The sequence below is a fragment of the Ursus arctos genome, unplaced genomic scaffold, assembly GCF_023065955.2.
Source record: "Ursus arctos isolate Adak ecotype North America unplaced genomic scaffold, UrsArc2.0 scaffold_3, whole genome shotgun sequence".
NCBI classification, from domain to species: domain Eukaryota; kingdom Metazoa; phylum Chordata; class Mammalia; order Carnivora; family Ursidae; genus Ursus; species Ursus arctos.
In genome coordinates, this window is record NW_026622985.1 from 34,375,636 (window position 1) to 34,396,973 (window position 21,338).

A 21,338-nucleotide genomic window follows, 5' to 3' on the forward strand; every position below is an offset into this window, starting at 1 on the left:
TTTTTTCAGGGCAACTTCTCTTTAGAACTTTTTGGGGAGCTGCAATAGTGCTACTCCGGAGAAGTGTTTTGTGTCATTCACGGGTGTCTCAGGATGTTGTGTGAATCAGGAAATATCTGGAAAGGGCTTCTTCCATTTTCTCCAGGGAAACATGCCACCCTGGGCCTAGGTGCAATGGAAGACGTATTTTATGCTTTCAGAGTCAACGTGGGGTTTCCTTTGGAAAAAGCAGTCAGGCCTGTAGGGGCAATGCAGTCTCCTGTGAATGACTGCTTGGATTAGGGCTTTGTCCATGTTCTAGTCACTTCCACACAGACCACCAGGATTGGTCACAGGTGAAAACTGGGATGAAACCATCCAGAAGAACTAGGAGATGGGGAGGAGTGGTGGGTAAACATGTAGAGAAGAAAATCCTCGTGGGAGAGAGGTAGGTTAATCACAACTAAAAGCCAAAACAAAAAGGATTCTGATCTTCCAGTTGATTTTGCTGGAGTCTGATAAGCTTCTGGAAATCACGTTTTTGTTCTTCTGTGAATGTTCCAGGAAGAGCTGGCCAGCATATATATGTACGTCAACAACGCACCAGCCGGCACTATGTCTCCGGCTTGTTCTGCCTCTTGTATGTACATGATGTGTAGATCATTCTGTTTTACGTGGGCACAAACTTTTGGGGAATGGAGGCTGCATCTCCATGATCTTCCCTGAATTATTTGGAACTTGAGTGAACAACACAGTGAATTTGTGGGCAAACATTTTGTTTGCCCACCAGGGAGGATGGATTAAATGAGACTAACATTTAGTTAGGCTGGTTATTTCCCCAGCTCTCTTCTATTGAAGTGAGAGGGTTATTTTGATACATGGAGAACTAAAATGGAATATTGTGTAACTTTTCCTCTCCATCCCTCCACTTATCTTACAAGCTTGGAAATGCCCTTTAACCTACTCCTTTTTAAAAAAAGATTTATTTATTTATTTTACAAGGTTGGGGATGGCAGAGGGAGAGAGAGAGAGAATCTCAAGCAGACTCTGTGCTGAATGTGGAGCCCTATGTGGGGCTTGATCCCACACCCTGAGATCATGACCGGAGCCAAAACCAAGAGTTGGACGCTCAACCAACTCATGCCACTCAGGCGCCCCTAATCGACTTCTTGATATTAAATTCTAAAAGGGGTGGCTATGGTTTACTTACAGGAGTCTGAGTTCCTGAAAGCATTTTATAATGCATCCCTCCAAATATGTGTGGTTCAAATGTAAATAATAAAGGCATCTACAGTAATTATCTTCCTATGGGGGTGATTTTCTCAAATTTTAGCATGCATCAAAATCACTTGCACAGCCTGTTAAAACACAGGTTCTTCGGCCCCGGTAGTAGAGATCATGATTTAGAAGGTCTAACGTGGGACCTGAGATTCTGCATTTCTAGGGAGTACCTGGGGTCTGTTGGTGTTGGTCTATGGGCCACTCTGAATAGGTTTAGAGTATGGAAGGAATTTCCTCAATACCTGATTTCTGTTTTGGTTACTTGCTGGCCTTTCAGGGCTGATAATCCTAATTGTCTAAGTTCCAGTAGACTCACAGTACAGTGGGAACGTCCTGACTTTGACTCACATGTATACTAAAACCTCATGAGACGGAATTACAGTACTTTTTGTCAAGATGCCAGTGCAGTTGATAAACGAAGGAGCAAAAGGCACTCATATCAACTTGAAAATTGTCAACTTGTACAGTCTTTAAAGCTAGCTGAATGAAGGAGAAAAATTCCCCAGTCAGAAAGTCAGCACTAAACAACTTTGTAAGGAAGTACTGCAGTCTTTCTCCAGAGGAATTAAGGATGTAACATTTTCAATTAAATGTGAGTCTGTCATGCAATCCTGAGCTGATTTCTGATAAAGCCTCAGAGAAAATGAGCTTCAATCTGTGGAACTGTAGTCATGATTTGGTGTGTTTGGGGTGAAAAAAGCATTGGAGATAAAAGTCCCATGTAAGATAAGAAAGTTGGAAGATGACCTACAAATTGGCAAAGGAAGCACTCTGGAAGTGTTCAGAAAACAAAGCCACAGTAAACAGAAAAGCAGGATACACACAGGATGGAAAAAAAACCTGTTAGAAATGCAACAGGGGAGGGGCGCCTGGGTGGCTCAGTCTTTAAGCGTCTGCCTTTGGTTCAGGTCATGATCCCGGTGTTCTGGGATCCCGCCCCCATCAGGCTCCCTGCTCAGCGGGAAGCCTGCTTCTCCCTCTCCCACTCCCCCTGCTTGTGTTCCCTCTCTCACTGGCTGTCTCTCTCTCTCTGTCAAATAAATAAATAACATCTTAAAAAAAAAGAAATGTGACAGGGGAATACAAATTAACAGCTTGCTACGCTCCAGAGTCCTTCTCTATATGGTATAATGAGGATATTATGTCACTTTGCACTAGAGGTTCTCAAGCCAATACTGACTTAGTTTTATTTTCTCAGACCACCGCCCTTTTGGTCATTTCTGATTTACTAACCTCTGAGTATTCTCTGCATTGTGCTTTTACACTTGGTCCCTTTTGGATTTAAGCAGTTTTTTTTTTTTTTTCAAATGCTCTGAAGTTTCCAAATCTATGCTGTGTAATGCAGAAATGAAACTAGGTGCCACCGTGAGAAAATGACAAGTGCTTGAGGCCTAACGACAATGGTAACAACTAGAATGTAAATAATAATAGCTAACATTTGAGAGTTGTTATGTGCCAGACTGTTCTGAAGATTTTAAGTGTATCAGTTCACTTAACCCTCACAAACGACTCTACGAGGAAGGTGCTATTATCACCTGCACTTTACACATTAGAAAAGTGAGGTTAAGTACGTTAAGTTGCTTAACGTTGCAGAATAATCTGTAAGTAAGGGTAAGAGCTAAGGATTTGAGATCCTGTAAGATCAGTAAGATCAATGCCATAGTATCTGGAGCAATCCCGCTAAGCACAGCAAATCTCAAACTGACTTGCTCCATAGCTTCCCAGCAACGAACCAACAGCGTGTACCACCAAGGGAGAACACAAAATTCCTTCTATTTCAACTAGAAGCTTTTTGAGAATGAAAACAAATCTATAAGAAATTCATGATAGCCTTTTCCAAGCAGGGGAAGCTAGCTGCAAACGTTGACATGAAGCCTCGCTACATAAACCATCTCACAAGGTACCATTTGTAAGTCACTCATTTCCTGTGCAGAGGAACCACCCAGATTGGCCAGATGAGAGAAGCTATAGGTTGGGCTGAGGTTTTATAGCCATTTTAGCAATAAATTCTTCAAATCTATATGGGAAAGTGGTCAGTTATAAATAACAAATTTTAAAAGAAATAAGGAAATCCTCCATACTTTTCTGCACCATATGATCTTGGTTAAAATACCATTTATTGGTTTTGATGTATAAGTAAAGTGAAATGGCATAAAAGATCGGAATAGGATATTTCTTTACCATCATTCTCTCTGCATTGTCCCTCAAATCCATCATACTTTTTCATTCCCAGTCTAATTTCTTCCATAGACTACTAAAGTGGGTAATTCCAATCTACTTTTACCTGCACTGATCTCTCTCATCTCAAAAACTCTGCTGTCCCTGTCATCTCTCTCACACTGAGATGCCCTCCCTTGCACCAGCCTCCTCTGGGCTGGGTATGAGGAGTCCAGTTTCCAACCCTGGGTTTCATCTGTCTCTGGTGTCTCAGTTCTCGGTATCCATTCCAAACTGATCTTCCTGCGATAAGAATGAAGTTCTGACATAGTCTGGTAGCTCAACTGTCCCGAACAAATTAGAATTAGAAGAAATTTACTTTGTTTTTCCCAACTTGGGACCCATCTGACTTTACTTATATAAGAGGCTATAGAAAATGTGACTGGCTTATTTTGGCTTTTGAAGTGCAAAGGGCCCAGGTTCCCGGTAAAAACTAATTTCCCTCTATTGTCCCTTTTAGACCCAAAGAAAAGGTGCAGAGAGACATTTCTTTCTAGAAAATGACAAATATGCTGCCAGCTTCCTTTAGATGCAGTAAGAACAATGCTTTTAATTCTGCCTCCTGACTCTCTACCTGAAGATCATCAAATAAGCAGATAGAACAAGAAAATGAAATTTTAGATATTATGGAAATGAAATGCTCAAATGACACAAATGACAATGGGCAATTTTCACATCACTCAATAAACTGAGGCTCTATTCAGCCCTTATCTATGCCATGAGTTATTCTGAGTTTAACTTTTTAAAAAAGAATGTCAAGGAATGAAATTCTCACCCTTGGTTTTACAGGAGAGAATCTGCCTAACTAAAAAACTTCCAAGGGAAGAAACTAGCTACTTTGATGGGAAAGGGACCACAAACCCATGGGGATTCCCTACTGAGGAGTGAGAACATTGTTTTATTCTGCCCCCAGCAAAATAAACTCTTATAGAAGTAGTGCAACAGCATTTGGGATGATGCAGCCTCCTTTTACAAGAAATAACTTTCTTTTTAATATATTCCCTTGGGCACTGGGAAGGAAAATCTTTCTGCCTCTTAACTGCTGATTCAGTGACCTGAGAATTGGGTCAAAATGAAAAAATAATCCACAACTCTGCCTTTAGTTTGCATAAGAGAAAAAGTGTCTTTAAAAATTATATATTCTGTTTTTTTAAAGGAGACACATACCTGAATCATAGATAAATGGAATGCTGATAAATATGCTTTAATTTATGGCTGCAGTTATATACTTGGTGTGTGTGTGTATATATATATATATATATATATATATATATATATATATATGTTAATTGTAACTGCAATTGGTACTTGTAATTGACAATGTCCAATAACTTCCCCTTTTCAAAAATTTCTTGTGGGGTTTTTTTTTTTTTTTTTTTTGGTCTTTCCTTGGACTTTTCTTTATTAACTCCACTCTTCTTGGCTATGGATAAACTTAATCTAAGTTTTCTGGAATGTCACTTTTTCAAGAAAAATGCAATATTTCAAATAATTCATTTAAAGTAAATTTTAAATATATAATTTTGCATGTGACTTAGTAATATATTGATGACCTGAGTCTCAGTGTTGAGATATTATTTTGTCTGTCTCTTTAGAGGTGGAGAACTTTACTCTTAGGAAAGATGGGGCTTTCCTACTTAAACTTTTCCTACTTCTTGCTTATCCCCTATACATTTAGCTATATTATTACAACAGGGAAAATTTCTCCTTTCTTGATGCCTGAATTTATAGTTTCAATTGCAGTTCACTTTCAGAGTCTTCTGGATGGGAAGCGATACTTAACAAATAAATTGGGCTTCTATGAACACATTTATGACAGAATATGTATTTTCAAGGTGAGCTATAACACAGATTTCAAGATCTGTGTCTCTCTCGGAAATAAGCAGTTTCAGGGATGAATAACATATAAGACACGTCTACTCGAGGGTTCTTTCTTGCCCTTTCTTGAACTGACTTAGTTTGCTTAGAGACAGCAGGTCTGTGTTGTTGGCATACGGAGGGTTAGAAAGGAGATTTAGCAGTATCTCACTGGAAGACAATGACTGTCGCAAACAGAAAACGTACTAAACACAAATGACCTAGTTTTGGGGGGCCAAGTGCATTATGCTTTACAATTTACAAATATGAAATAATTTTTGTCATTGTAGCCATTTCTTTTTAGCCGACACTATTTATATGTATTTGGTAGAGGGTGCAGATTTCCAAATTTTGTCTTATGGAATAAAAAGACTTTTGGAAATGTGAAAGAGGGCACAGGGTGTTCACACATTATGACCGTTCCCTGTTTCCCACTGTCAGTGGCTTATTATTGGTGGCTTATTCTCATTTTGTCTGCCGTCAGAGGAGACGAGGCTTCTCTTTCAGGAACACAGTCTTTTTGCTCCTTTGTTTTCCGTTAAAAAAAAAAAAACTTAAAACACTTGGAAATAGGTAAACAAAGGGCTGAATCCCCCATGTATGGTTTTGAGACATAGGAAACCCTGTGCGCATGAGGTGTGGTCTATTTCTAGGGATTGTGAAGGGAATGTCATAAATAGCTATGTTCCCCAAATTCTATGAATTCAGTTCAGCTTAAAGACTAAAATTTGAGTTTGGGGCACTCAATAAACACTTGATTGATTGGATTAAAGTCTACCTTTCAAGATTTTACTATTTTTCCCTAGGAAGTTTGTTCTCGCATAGCTAAAAGTAACAAGTCCGTTAGGTTAACAATATATTGATTGGCAGCACCAGGTGCTAGTCATGCCATAAAGATAAGCTTCTTTCCTGTTTTTCAAACTTAGGTCATTTTGAGAGTGCCTAATGTGTGCGACAGAGCCACCCTCACTCCTCCATGAGAAAGCTTCCTGTTAATATCTCTGGCTCCTCTATGCTCACACCCTTCATTCTCCCAGGAGATCAGCTGCATGGTGGTTGAACTGGGTCCCTGGACATCTGCTTACAGGCTTTATTATAGGTTTCCGGGCAATAGAGAAGCTGCAAGGCAGAGCCGGGTGGACCTGGTGATGGCTAAGAGGCAGTCTGTGCATGGTGACTGGCAAAGTATACAGGCACGTCTGCCCCTAAAATATCTATAAAAGTGAAAAGACCCCATGATGATAACTCATGAGACCGTTAAGAGCAATGAGTAGACTAATATAGATGAGTTAGGGAAGCCAAGTGCAGAGACCTAGGGCGTTAGTTGCAGGGCAAGAGTTAGCAGCAACCCTGTGAGCAATCATTTGCAATATTGCGCCCTTGGGAATTTTTAAAAGCTTTATGCTTCTTTTGGGACTCCAGGACAAGCTCTTGGAAGTAACCAGGGCAGTTTTTATTTTCCTCGTTGATGGATAAGGTTAAATGGCTTCTGTAATTGAACAGCAAATTCAGAAAAATCCTGAATTTAGACTATTTAGGGAAGACCATACTAAACTAGTATGGTCTTACCCAATGGATGAGAAGCCCCCTTCACCCTACAAGCCTCTAGAGAGTGGGCTGGTGGAATGACATGTGGGTATGAGACCCCCACAAGAGTGATGGGAGAGAGCCTACTCAAGAATTTATAATACTTTACAATGTGACTGAACACCGCATTGATTCTTTAATGACTAAAGTGCCATTTCCTGTCCTCCTCCACACAGTTAGTAACTTTTTCAGGATTTCCACACTTAATGGGGTATGGGAAACCAAAAATTTGAGTCTTTTCTGCTGAGAAATGCTTAGTTAATTACTTCTACATCTTAGTAGGAGTCAGCTTCCCTAATTAAACATAGCGTATGTATCCAACTATGGACAATTACCACTTTGGAATGGCTCAGCCCATTTCTTTCTTTCTTTCTTTCTTTCTTTCTTTCTTTCTTTCTTTCTTTCTTTCACTTTTTAAAAAATTTAAATTCAATTAATTAACACATAATGTATTACTGGTTCAGAGGTGCAGGTCAGTGATTCATCAGTCTTATATAATACCCAGTGCCCATCACATCACGTGCCCTCCTTGATGTCCATCACCCAGTTACCCCATCCCCCCATCTCTCTCCCCTCCGCCAACCCTCAGTTTGTTTCCTATGATTTCTTATGGTTTGTCTCCCTCTCTGATTTCATCTTGTCTTATTTTTTCCTCTCTTCCTCTATGATCCTCTGTTTTGTTTCTTAAATTCCACATGAGAGTGAGATCATATGATAATTGTCTCTTTCTGATTGACTTATTTTGCTTAGCATAATACCCTCTATTCCAGCCACGTCGTCACAAATGGCAAGATTTCTTTCTTTTTTTTTTTTTTATTGAGCCCATTTCTTTAAGAACACATCTTCCTCAAGAAATAAATCAAGAGCACCATGTGGTATATAGGAGACAGGATGGGCTTCTGAGTGAGACATGTCTGGGTTTGATCCCATCTCTAAATTACCACAGTAGAGAGGACCTGTCCCTTTACTGAGCCTCAGTTTACTCAGTTAATAATGGGAATAATATCCATCCTTTGCTAGGGTCTTGGGAAGACTAGATGAAATGAAATGATTTTTATTAAAATCAGCTGACATTAAAAAAGAAAACTCATCAAGGTAACCCATTGGATCACATTCTGCAGGTAAGATAAGACTGTCTCAGATAACAGACACCATGGTTTTAAAAGATGGACCATAGTATCTTTCTGGATATATCCACATTGCAAAAATGATTAACACTGTGGATTCCTTAGAAGCCAGTTGAGCTGCTTTCCCATGCCATGCCACTGCCACGCAGGATGCACGCTCTGGGCAGATTTCACGCATTTTTGTCTTTGGGTTGGCAGAGCTATCAAATGCCAGTTTTGAAAGATGAGGCTATCTACAGATGCTTGCATAACACAGTTAAGCAGAGAAACAAGAATGAAAATATCCCTTGGTCATTCATTGTGTGCTAGATAGCTTCTGTTTGTGCTTTAAAATGCACCCTCCATCCTGCTCCCACTGCCCTGGGTCCAGAGAAACCCATCTGTACATCTCCATCAGGGCTTCCTTGCCCTCGGTTTATGGCTGAGCTCAGTCAATGGGGATCATCAGCAGAGACTGGGAAATGAGAGTGAGCGAGCTCGGGGTATTTAAACCTTTTTCAAGTCATGCAGACATAAACATGACAGTGTTTATATGGCTTACCACAGTAAATGCATAGCTACTTATAGGTCAGTTGACTGGCGCAAGCCCAGCCCTGTGTCAGGATGCGAAGGGGATTCCTATATAGGCTTACCTGTAACCCATTAGTGACACATTGAGGCATTGTCTTAGTACACCTAGTATTGCCTATGTTTACGAGATGTGCTCAGTAAACTTCCCATGGATGTGAGTACATTTTTGATCAGTAGTAAAAGTCATGATTTGTTATATAATTCTTATTTGGTTATGACTGAATTATTCCCAGCCCTTTACTGCACATAGCAATTACTTCCGATCACTATACAGAAATGATACACCATGCTTTATGCAAAACTCAACTGTAAAAGTAAATATGATCACACATATAAACAGCTGTTTGAGTCAGACAATAGCACCATGGTCACTATTTATAGATACTATGTCCTTAAGAATAAATCACAAGCAAATCATGCAATGCTCACCGGATCCCTTCTCACGAGCTCTCCATTGGGTACGACTTCAACCAGGTGGATGATGATAATCATAGAATTCAGGATGTAAGTCAGAAACATGTTCTTGTGCAGAGTCACCCTTTGGCAGCCAAGGCTCCTGGAAGAAAAAGTAACCGAAAGCAGTAATCAGGGCCACAGTGTTGAAGTACCTGGAAAAAAACCAACAACATGTTGGTAATATTTGTAATATTTCCTTTAGCAATAGATGAGAGACCTATAAGAAATAAGTGAAGCCAGTCCCATCTTTAAGACTCAATACCACTTTTCTGCCTGATTTTTAAAAACAGTTTTCCCGTCACGGTAGCTCATAGTTTTCAGTCCTCAGGGTGACTTCATACAGTAACTGAAAGAGTGAGGGATAAAATCACTTTCAATTATAACAAATGTCGTGAAATTGATTAAGAGAAGGACTCTTACAAGAGCAACCCTTGGAATTAGGGTCTGGAGTGTGCTTCAGATGAAAAGTCGAATATTCATTGATGTAACCAGGCAGAAATCGTGTGGCAAACGGGATAACAGAGCATGAAGTCGGGACCAAGGCTGCCCTTGACAAAGTACTGAATTCGTGTCCTTGACCCATCCCAGACCTTATTAAGTCTCTGTCATTCTTCTCTTTTGCCATTTCTTCTTTCATCTTCTTATTTCTCATATTCCAACTAGAATCAACTCTGTGGTTCTCCCTTTCCACATCCTCCTGATGGTGGAGCTCAGACACAGTCAGAGAATTCTAAATAGGCTCAAATTTGATCTCGTTAGGAGGCACAGTGTGGTCTGCATCTGATGAAACCCATCCAAGCATTGCCGCTTGTTGGCATAGCCATTTCCTACCTTTTGGACACTAAACAATTTGTTGGATTTTTTATTCCTTTCTCCTCCACTCCATAAGCTTGTACATATGTATTTGTGTGAATAAGCACATACATAAACATTAGTTTGAATATCCTATTTCACTTTTTGATGCAAATGGAGAGAGCCCTGCAGGATGGCTATAACAAAATTGGAATGATTATCCCTGATGAACAAAAATCTTGCATTTACCATAATTGATCCAGTCAAAAAATGTTCAGCATAATGTGAAAATTTAAAACATTCAGTTAATGATGCCAATGATTAATCACAGTAACTATTCCTTAAAAATCTTCATGGAATAAAGTTAGTATTCCAGGAATTTTGAAAAGGGAATTCCGGGGAAAGATGAAATAGGAGAATGGTCTGGGTGTATTTACAATGCTTTCCTAAATTTCATATCAAAAGAAAATGCAATTACCTGTAGTAAAAAGTAGATTTAAGTCATGAGGCCATCTGTTAGAGCATATTTTGATTATTGTAGCTATGTCTTTCAACTCTCAGGAAGCATAACCATTAGTAAACAGTCAATACAGAATATTTTAAAATTTGCAACTTGAGCAGGGATGGAATGCAGAACTTTATATCCAGGAAGGGTTTAGAGAAGAACTTAAACACACACACACATACACACACACATCCATGTACTACTTTATTTGGCAGCAGAAAGCTCTGTTAAATAAACCAAACCTAATTGGTTTTATAATAGTATTATAAAAGTAGGCTGCAAACTTAAGGCTTTAAAAAGAAAAAAATATTTACGTGAAACATCATACCCATTTACACTGCATAAACTCTTCAATACTGCAACTGCTACATTAAACCTGTGACCTGCCATTTTCCATAGAGTCATAATAGCATTTTATAACTCTTCTCACTAGGGGCAAATATCTGTAGTCTTATTATCGGATTCAGCCTGGCTTAAACCAACAACAGTTGACATTGTTGAGTATGATGAGTATGGTACGATGAGTATGGATGAATGCATCAAACAGAGCTGCGATTCTCATGTCTGGTTTTCTTTTGACCAGGTAGAGTTCAATAATCTGCCGACGTACGACATCAGCTTAAAGAACTGGTTAATGCTGTCTTCTGTGTAAATCAAAAGTATACGTCCTCCCCTTCTAGCTTATTACTCCCTGGCCCTCTTATCCCTGCTTTATTATTTTTTGTTCTTAACACCACCTCCTGACATATCATCTATCTGTTTATTGCGTCTTATTTTCTCTGTTTCTCTCACCAGAGTGGGGGTGCTAAAGGAATTCGTTTTGTCCACCTAGAAGAGTGTCTGACACCTTGCAGAGTTTGATACTCATGTTTTTAAATTACAAAACCTTTACATAAGAGCAGTTTACTTTTTCAAGCTGTGACCAGTAAACAGCTCTCCAGTATATCAGAGAATTACATTAAATGCTAGATTGTCTCATATCTTATACTTTGTATCATACTGAACATTTGCCAAGTTCTTGCTATAGGTATTAACTAACTAACATTGGACATTATGCTGTTGTTCAACAGTAGTGAAAACCGATATCCAGTGCAGTATTATGTACATAATGAGAAAATGACCTGGCTTAAAGCCGGATAAACTGTTAGGCTCCAAAGGAAGAATATGACTAGTATAGAATATGAGTTTCTGTGTCTTGAAGTTTCAATATAATTCCTGCTTATTGAGTTTAAGAAATTTTATTACACTTACTTGATGACATTTACACTCAGCTTTTTGAAGCAAGTTAGAAGTACTTTAAGTTTATTAAAATTCATTCAGTAATCCAATGCATATTACTGTGAACCCATTTAATAATCCAGCACACATTACCATATGATTCAGACCTTCTGGTAGATGCTAGGGATATATGGGTGAACAAAACAGCTTCTGTCTACAGGGACCTTATATGCTACATAATTGTTTATTTACTCTCATTAGGATAACTGTTCTGAAGGAGAGGTGTAGGGTGCTAAAGAGGTTAACTGAACTTAATATAAGTAATTAGGTATTCAGTTGTTCTCAATGCAAAAATGTCTTGTTGCTTGAATGAACAGATCTGTCAGATCTGAAATGTCGTAAGCAGAAAATAGCACAAACCTGGGGTTAGCTATACCTCATTCCTCTTGATGAAAAGAAATAGCTATTTAGATAGACAGAACATTGCTTACTTTTGAGAACCCCAAGTACTATAGATTCTCTAATAGCAGGAGGAAAAGACAACCCAATCTATGTCTGTCTTGGCCCAACCAAAGTGTCACTCGTATGTGAGGAAGAGATAATGATTTACTTCGGTATGAATCTCAAGATGCCATATTTTAAGGCGAAAACTAAATGTTATTTTCATGGTTTTAGTTTATTTGGTGTAAATCTTCCACACTAAAAAATGTTTCAAGTAATTGGGACCCTATGTATGTATGTGGGTGATCTGGGGGAGCTTGTAGTTATAAGAGAAGGCATTTAATATTTGCCTTGAGTTTTGCAGATTGCATAAACCAGTTTGGTATCACAGGATAAGGAAGAGCAGTGTTCACTTCTTTAATAAAACTGTAATGATAGTCACATTCAAAGTAAAGAAGGAAAGAAGCAAGTAATAAAACAAGTAAAAGTTGTTTTGAGTTTACCGTGCATGCGAAAATATGCATTGGAATGACTGCTGTGATGGGTACAAGCAGTTGTAGTTTTCAGCGTTTAACTCTAAGGTTTCCTCTATCTAGCTACCATATCTTGTTCACAGTGGACAAGGCAAGTGAGGGGAATGGAGGGAATGCGGAATGGATTGCATTAAAACTCCTAGGAAAATTCAAAACCCAATATCTTATATAGCTTTCCTCTCTGACAAGAGACTTTATACCCTGGGATTTAGCACAAAATCTTTATCCTTAAGGAAATCCTTTTTCAATAATAATTCTTGCTTCTTTTCCTATTACTACTGTTCTATGAGTGAACAGTTTTCCAAGACATGAGCGACAGTTATCTTTTGTGTCCTGTCATGTCAAGGGAACGTTGGGAGACAGGAGGCTATCTTTGGTGCCATTGACTTAGTGGCTTTTCTGGAGCACTAGGAAGGCAACCAAAGATATATAATAGTGGCTACTATACAAGTTCAAGACAAAGCGTTATCTACCCATCCACTATGTAGGTGTGACAAAGAAAAACAGTGCATACTGAGTGAGTAGAGAGGAATCAGTATTGCTTCTGAACGTCCCTATGGAAACCCTGCTTTTGTGCTGATGTGGCCAATGTAATAATGCAATGCAATAAAAACACCCCCTGCCTTCCAACATATATCTCTATTCATTTTCAGGCAAGAGTAATTAATATTCAAAATTTAATAATCAGTAAGGCATGAGTATCAAGCAGTCAAAATGGGTGTTAATGAATGTTTGACTGTGGTGCTTTCTTGAGAGCAAACAGTGAGATGTTTTAGTAATTTAGGACTATTCCACAGAAATGTCAATTGATAAATTCTAAGTGGAACTGATGGGATAAGTGAATTTTATTGCAAACTTGCTTAAAATGGTCAGGGAACAAACACAAATAAATGGCCACTTATGTGACTTTCTCAAGACAGTCTTCCCTAAGGGTATCTTCATCTTAACTCTCTTGTTGACATTTACTATTGGCATCTAGTGGTGAGGAGTCTTGCTGAATAAATTTGATGTTTCTATTTAATCCCTCTCTGTATTGTTGCTCCTAACTATTTTTCCTGTGAAGAAAATGAGTGTATATATGAGTAATTTCCCAGATTTTTAGCAGCAAAGTATTGGCAGTTCCACAGCCTCCTGTATATTTAGTAACTTTAAATTCCTCTGGAGGCTTTCTTAGCCTGCTGGTTTGAGGGGGACACCTGCAGGGTTATTCCTATTTATAGACCCTATAAGGCACATTTTATGCGTTGAGAGTGAGATTTCAATGGGATGATTATGAATGGGGGCATTAGGTCTCAAAAGTGGAGCTGGGTGTAACTTCTCATTTTGGTTTCATGAAAGTTTTATGAAATTGATTAGATTTTGCAAAATAACTCAAGCCTGGGAATGTAGCATTAAGCAAGGGAGTGATGATTATATTTTTGCTCAGGTTTCACACAGATGATGCCACTTAAGTGCATAAATCATAAAAGCTTCCGTTGTAATATGCAGTAAAGACCTTAAGGGTGATGTTGAGCATTTGAAAACAATTCTGGGAAAATGTTGTTAATTAAAAGATAAAATCCAGTGATAGATCAGAATTACCTTTTATTTTTCGCTCTTAATATTTATGAAATGCAAATGTACAGGAAAAAAATCTGAAGATTCAGAAACATACTTTAATTTTTTTTCATACTTTGAAGAAAACGGATGCCCTTGATATTTTTAGTTTGGGCAGTTTAAGATAAAATTAAGAACAAGTATAACACTCAGATGTGACTGCTTTTAGATCTGAAGATTTGGTATCTCAGCATGTGTGGTTTTCATATCCTATCCATCTCTGGTTGTGTGCACTCTGCAGAAAGAGCTATTGCAGCCTCTGTCTTCCCGTTACCATATTCAGATTATAGACCAATATGACTTGATTTTCCTCCCAAGAGTTAAGTTGCTGTTTGGTAGGCCTTTGGAAATGAGAGACAGTAGGACAAAATTAGGTGCTGCCCCCAAATTCTCTCAAGGGTTCAACCAGATTAATTTTGTTCTGGGTCTAACTGGAGTTGAGAAATATTTTACTTTACTTATGTGCTGCACTTTTAAACACACATCTTCAGTGGCTTTAATACAGAAATGAGTGTTGAAGGAATATTCTTATTTTCTTTGCTGATTTGGCTCTCACATCACTTATTTAAGTGGCTGCAGAAATAAAGAACGAAGAAATGTCCTGTTGACATTTTTTTATCTTTAAACTCCTGAATACATTTATTAGTTGCACCATTACAAATTTGGGGGTTGTTTCTTTCCATTTTTTTCCTTTCAATTTTTTTTATGGTTATATTAAAAATTTTAAAGGTTAGACTCTTAGTGACAGACTTTTTAATCAAAGTTGTACAGGAGCCATGATGATGTATTTATTCACCGTGGTCAAGTGCAGTTGAAAAATGAACAGAAATTCCAAGATTAATCATGCTGTGTGTTTACTCCCCCATATTCTGATCATTATAATTGAAAATACTCTTCTATTCTAATTCTAGTAATTAATCCCTTATGTCTTGTTGCTTTGTTTATATCTTTCTCCAGTTAAACCATATATGGAGGGAGCTCATTCTCTGTTTATTTAAATTATTATTTATTTATTTACTATTATCTAATTATTGTTATTCAGTTAACAGAAAGTTGCTATTCAGTTACGTCACGTGGTCAGAGTAAGAATCTTGACTACATAAGATACAGACCTACTGTGATAATGGTATAAGATGAAGACAAAGATTAAAAAGGATCAAGGGAACAATAATAATAGTAGTTGTGTTCAAGGTGTGCTCACAGGTGATTCTCCCCTTGGCTTAATTTTTAGTAGTATCATGATAGTGTTTTAACAAAAATCAAATTAAGATTCTGTTATACTATGTATGAATCACAGATATGTACGATCACATCTTTGAAGTGTGGAGGATTATTTGTAGTCTAAGCCTATGAAGGAGCTTTTCTTGACCATTTGTATAATACCACAACTAAAGAATACATTAGTTGAAGGACACAGCCCAGTAGTACAGAAATTAGTCAGAATTCTCATGAAAGGGTAATGTAGTGCCTCCTGCCTTTGATTTGAAGAAATCACACTAAATTTAGGACATTTCTAGGACTGAATTTAATATACATTACTGTCTCACATGCATGATGAAGTCATTCCTGAAAAAACAGACTCAGTGTTTCAAATTCTCCATTATTACAAAATCAATATTTATTTCAACTTAATCATTTTGCCGTAGATAATGTAATCAAGTGCATAGACATGGCCTTGGAATAGAAACCTCACTGGGATTTTACTCCTCAGAGTGTTAGAAGGTAACTGTGGTTGACAATGCTCCGTTTGCAAGGGCAAAACACTGACACTTAACTCTTCTTCCAGAGATTCTCCTTGGTCCCAGCTGAGTGAGTCGGGACCAGAAAGGAGCCTTACCTTCCTTCTATGGCCAAACACTATTCTGGGCTCACTAGCCATGCTTCTCTTCTGGGCAAATCCACCTGTGGTAAGCTCATAATTAGGCAAGGTGCATTTGAGCTTCTGGCCATGGCCTCCATATTTTAGGATGAGGGTGAAAGAAGGAAGAGGAGCCTCTCCTCAGTACTTCCTGCAACCTTAGCCATGGTTAAGTGGAGCTTTTCACATGTTAACACAGTGTACCTATGGGCTCACAGGACTGTTTCATTTTGGGAAGGAGCCATGTTGCCTTTGAAAATTATATGAATCCATCTTATTTTCCTCAGAGATAGGGTTAAAAAGTATGTTTTAATTAATTTCATTTTCCTTGCTACCTCATGACTCCCAGTGTTGCATTTATCTTGTGGTTTACAGACCACCCTTCCCCTAACTCTTGCAGTTTACCATTTATTTCAGTACCTTGAAGAAGAAAATAAAAAGCAGATGCTATGAGGGTACTTACTTGAAAAACACGAAAATCCCCAGCGAAATCACCAAGGTGAAAATTGACAAAGAATGGCCCACAATAGCCAAGTAGTACAGGACGTATGCATTCTGGAACAACAACAACAACAACAACAAAACAGTTATAAAAATAAACAGGCAAATAAATGATAATAGAGGAGGGAAACAGTTTCTGTTTTTAATGTCTGTGTAAATCAACAACTGTTCTCGTCCTTTAAAAAATCTACTAAAATTACAACAAATGTTTCAGAGAATTAGATTATATTGAATCATAATATTTGGGGTTAACAGGTTAAATATTATAAGATTATCAGTTATACTAGAATATTCATGATGTGGTGGGAAGAGCATAAGAATGGATTCATCAATGCTGTTCTTTACTTGGGATACTAAACATTAAGTCTTTGTGTGACTCTTATCAGTCAGTCACTTCACCCCTCTGGATCTCAGTAGTCCTCATCTCTCAAATAATTTGGTCAAAACTAAATGATTTTTAAAACAATATATGCCGCTTATAAGAAACAACGTTAACTACCGGGATACAGAAATACTGAACATAAAAGGACGGGAAAAGATGATATGTAAACACTAACCACAAGAAAATTGGTGTTATAGAGCTCCAGATGTTAAGTCAGGAAGACAGAACATTTTTTCATTTCTATTCACCTAATAATATAAACTCAAACCACATAAAGCATAAAGCAAAAAGTGACACCGCTTAGTAATCAATAGAACATATGATACAAATGCAAGACATGTCAGAATAAGTTGGATCATTTCTATGCAGTTTTTTAATTCCTGGGAGAAATGTGGCATTTATGTACAAATCATTACGCTTCAACACTTGATTCTTGTCAATTTCCTTGTGAAGAGCCTGATATGGAAGCACTGATTCTGCTAAACGGCTTTTGAAGCATGCAGAGTCTTTTGTTTGGTGATGTGCATTAATGCTGGACAGAAACAAATACTGCCTTTCTAGGCGTTAGAATTTCAAAATGAACTAATCAAGTCCTCCTGAATTGTGGCTGTTGCACCACCGGATGGGGCATCTACATATTATTTGCACTTTCATTGATAACTACTCTCCTAACAGCAACCCTTTTATCCTTACAGAAATGATGACAATGTTGGAATAGCTGGTTTATAGCTAGAGCTGATAAAGACTTCAAAATAGCTTATACTCCCTTTCTTAGAAAGTATTTAGGAATCTTTGCAAGAAAACTAATACTCAGCTCCTGTCTTTTCTCCCACCAATTCCTTTTCTGGCTACTTTTCTAACTTCACCACTAGACAAAACCAGGAGCGGCACTTTCTAAGAGTTTTCCTTTTAAATAGTTCACCATATAGAATCCCCTTGCCATTTAAAATACTGTTTTTAATTTGGATATATAGCCATGCCCCTAACCTCTGTCACTTTATTTTTATCTCTGTATATTTTATTTCTAAGAAAACTTTATATAACCTAATTCATTTTCTTTCAGTTGCCTCCAGAATACTTTAAAAAATATTTATTCTTCTGAAATAAAGTTGTCTAAATGTGTAAGATTAAACCAACAGCTCATAATTTAGTTGCCATTCTTGGTGTCATTCTTAAGACTGAGAAGTGCTTCTTCTTCTTTTCTTTTTTTAATAAATTCTAAGTTGGTTTCTTCAATTTTTTTTTTTTTTTGCCTGTATATAGCTGGAAGATTTGTGCAACGAATTTTAATCATTATGTTAGGTGCTTGGAGGGGAACATTTACTCTTAAAATACTTTATTTCTATCTCAGACATGGCCAGAGAGAGAGGTCAAATATGGCAGCCTAAGAATTATTTACTTGGATTTGCACTCTTTGTAACAATTCATTTAACAGGTTTACAATTTTTTTCTGTAAAATTATAATCAGCACTGATTCAGGAATTCCTTACTTGGTGACATGTAATTTCAATCAGATCTTATTAAGTAAATAGCTCTCCATTAGGATGTAGACATGCATCTGATTCTCAGGGGGTGACTAAGTAATTTGTGAAGAGGTAACAGGCTTTGGTGCCCCCAGCCTATGCCCGTGACAAGATATTCCTCTGGTCTTTAGTCAACTGGTCTCTAAGCTACCTATTCATCTTGTTTGCTTTTTGTTCTTCCTTGTTTTGTTTTAAATAAAAGGAAAATTTTCTATACTCCTACATCTGCTCTATAGTGTACAGAAGCACTGATGTGCTTTCAGCTTCCAACTTAGTAATTACTTAGCACACAAGCCTATCTTTGAAGGAAACAATAGGCTTCCCTTGTAGCACCAGGGCTGCTCAGGGATAGCCTGTGTGGTTTAATACTGACCGACTGCTTCTCCCAGCAGCATGGGGAGAGGAGGCTGATTGTGGGCTTCGTGATTTTTTTTCAGATTTCTCCATGCATTTGGAGAGTAGGTGTCTGGCTTAAATGTTTCTAAGCAGAAATGATATTATGAATATTTAACAGGCGGTAAGACACAAATACTAACAAATCGGAACAGACTAAACTGCCACACCTGTATCAACATGTAGATGAGAAGCCTCATTCTAAGGGTTCCTTCAAGGCCTGATAGTAAAACTATAATGGGTGTCTTGGGGCGGGGAATGGGGGGCAACTGTCACTTTGTGACTTGGGGCAAAAAATCTGCAATTTTGGAACTCTTCCAGTAGAAGAGAGATCTTAGAGCGTCCCTGGAAATGCTGCCTAAGATCTGGCATCATGGGGAATCCCATCATCTCTTCCATGGACACTGTTTCCCTCGTTATAAATGGCCTGATTCTCATGGAACTCTTGACACTGAGTGCCAACCAGAAAGTAAAATGTCATTTCCTCTAAGGCTACTTCAGAGAGTCCTTAGAACTCTCAGGCCATGATCTGATTTCCTTCTTTGGAATAGGCTGGCTTCTTGGTAGCAGGTATTTTAAAGTTATGCATACATTTATAAGTGAAGATAATGGCACTCTCACCCAATACTGAAATTTGAAATAGAACCTACCTTCAGTTTCTCAGGAGTGAAAGCATTACACATAGTGTAGTTGGACCAGGTTCGATTGTTCTCAGGATGTTTATACCAATCCCCATTCTCGTCACAGTATTTTGTAACCTTTTCTGTTAATGAAACAGTTATTACATTGCCATCTCAAAATACCAAGAAGGAAAAATAAAGCTTAAAACCATTCCACAGTGTGAATCACTTTATAGAACATGAATGTGAATATAGGCCAACGGAGACTACCGTGAATCATGCATTTTACAAGATGTTTTAGTACGTGTTGTTTCGTTTTGTCTTCAGCAAAGCCATGTAAAGTGACGTTGCTAGCTCCGCTTTACAAACAGGAAGCAGAGAGTGAGAGAGGTGACAGAGTTTGAAGTCACTAGATAGTGGGTCAGCTGGGATTTAATCTCAGGTCCGTTGCACTAAAAAGTGCTAACTATACTGTGCCTCGTATTTTTATTTATTTATTTATTTATTTATTTATTTATTTATTTATTTATTTTAAGATTTTATTTTTATTTATTCGACAGAGATAGACACAGCCAGCGAGAGAGGGAACACAAGCAGGGGGAGTGGGAGAGGAAGAAGCAGGCTCATAGCAGAGGAGCCTGATGTGGGGCTTGATCCCAGAACTCCGGGATCACGCCCTGAGCCGAAGGCAGACGCTTAACCGCTGTGCCACCCAGGCTCCCCTGTACCTCGTATTTTTAAACCAACCTTACATTTCTGATTTTAGATAGGAACTATGTGAGAGTGGCAAGACCATACTTTTCTTCATTATATGCAATTTGTATTTATTAGGTTGAATGTATGAAACTGCAGATTTTGTGGGTCAGATGGTCAAATACTGGCAATTTAATACAGTTAAGTCCACTAGAACAAAGAATTCCTAAACTAAAGGATGTATCTAGAAATCATTTTCACGCTTCTCAAAAAGATTTCATTTGAATCTTTTCTGTCGGTCCCACAGAAGGTATATTAGGGATTTAAAGATTGCGCCTTTACTATTTACTTCTTGAATCAACTCTTTGGTGATAGTGAAATTTGCTGATTTGGCTGGATTGGGATATTAAAGATCTCTACCTTGCTATGGGCCAGGTGTTGTGCTAAGCACTTTGCAGAATTGTCTTCTTCAGTGTTAATAATGACCCTTTAAGATGGGTACTGGTCTTTTCATGGTACATATGAGGGGCTGAGGCTCGGAGAAGTTAAGTGAATTCCCCTTCCACAGCTAGCAAGTAGGAAGGCCAGGGCTCAAATCCAGGTCTAGTCCACTTGATTCCAAAGCTATTGTGGGGCTACTAAGCTCTGTATTAAGCCTCACAGTCCAGTGGCAGTTACCTACACTTCACTCAGTGACCCAGAGAATCATAAATAATTTGGTTGACTGCAAGATAGTATTCAAATTTTAATCTGATTGGCTACACAATTGGAAGAAAAAAATTATATTGAATTAAATAAAATACAAATAATGAACAAGTGAACAATAAAATGAATGCACTTGCCAAATTTAATCTGAGTTGTTCAGACTTTCTCTAGTTCTCCAAAGTACCTCTGCAATGTGTTTATGGCCTCAGACATCATATAGTAACCCCAAATTGGTATAATATGCAAACAGATTCAACCCTCAAAATTTTTTGATTTTTTATAATTTCTTGGCAAAAACATTTTTGAAGCATTTTTCTTCATTGGAAAAGGTAAAGAGCTGTCACACCAATGGATAACCCTTTTATGTACGGCTTTTGGGTTTTTTTTTTTTTACCAGAGATGTGGAAGTCTGAATCACATACTAATATTTGGAGGATACTGTTATTGTTTTAAAGGCTAAGAAAACAATTCATGTAAAAAAACTTGTCTGAAATATCACTGACA

The 21,338-nt window shown here is 37.9% G+C and overlaps 1 protein-coding gene and 1 long non-coding RNA gene across 2 annotated transcripts in view; one reads left to right on the forward strand and one right to left on the reverse strand.

The window, feature by feature from the left end:
* LOC125281116 (uncharacterized) overlaps positions 1-21,338 on the forward strand; it is a 190,068-nt gene that overhangs the window by 33,194 nt on the left and 135,536 nt on the right. The window lies entirely within an intron of this gene.
* CALCR (calcitonin receptor) overlaps positions 1-21,338 on the reverse strand; it is a 63,567-nt gene that overhangs the window by 29,117 nt on the left and 13,112 nt on the right. Inside the window, exons 4-6 of the mRNA XM_048213109.2 lie at positions 19,467-19,579; positions 16,481-16,572; positions 9,048-9,174 (exon numbers count right to left, since the gene is read on the reverse strand). Coding sequence (XP_048069066.1) covers positions 9,048-9,174; positions 16,481-16,572; positions 19,467-19,579 — 332 coding nt within the window. The remainder of the gene's footprint in view (positions 1-9,047; positions 9,175-16,480; positions 16,573-19,466; positions 19,580-21,338) is intronic.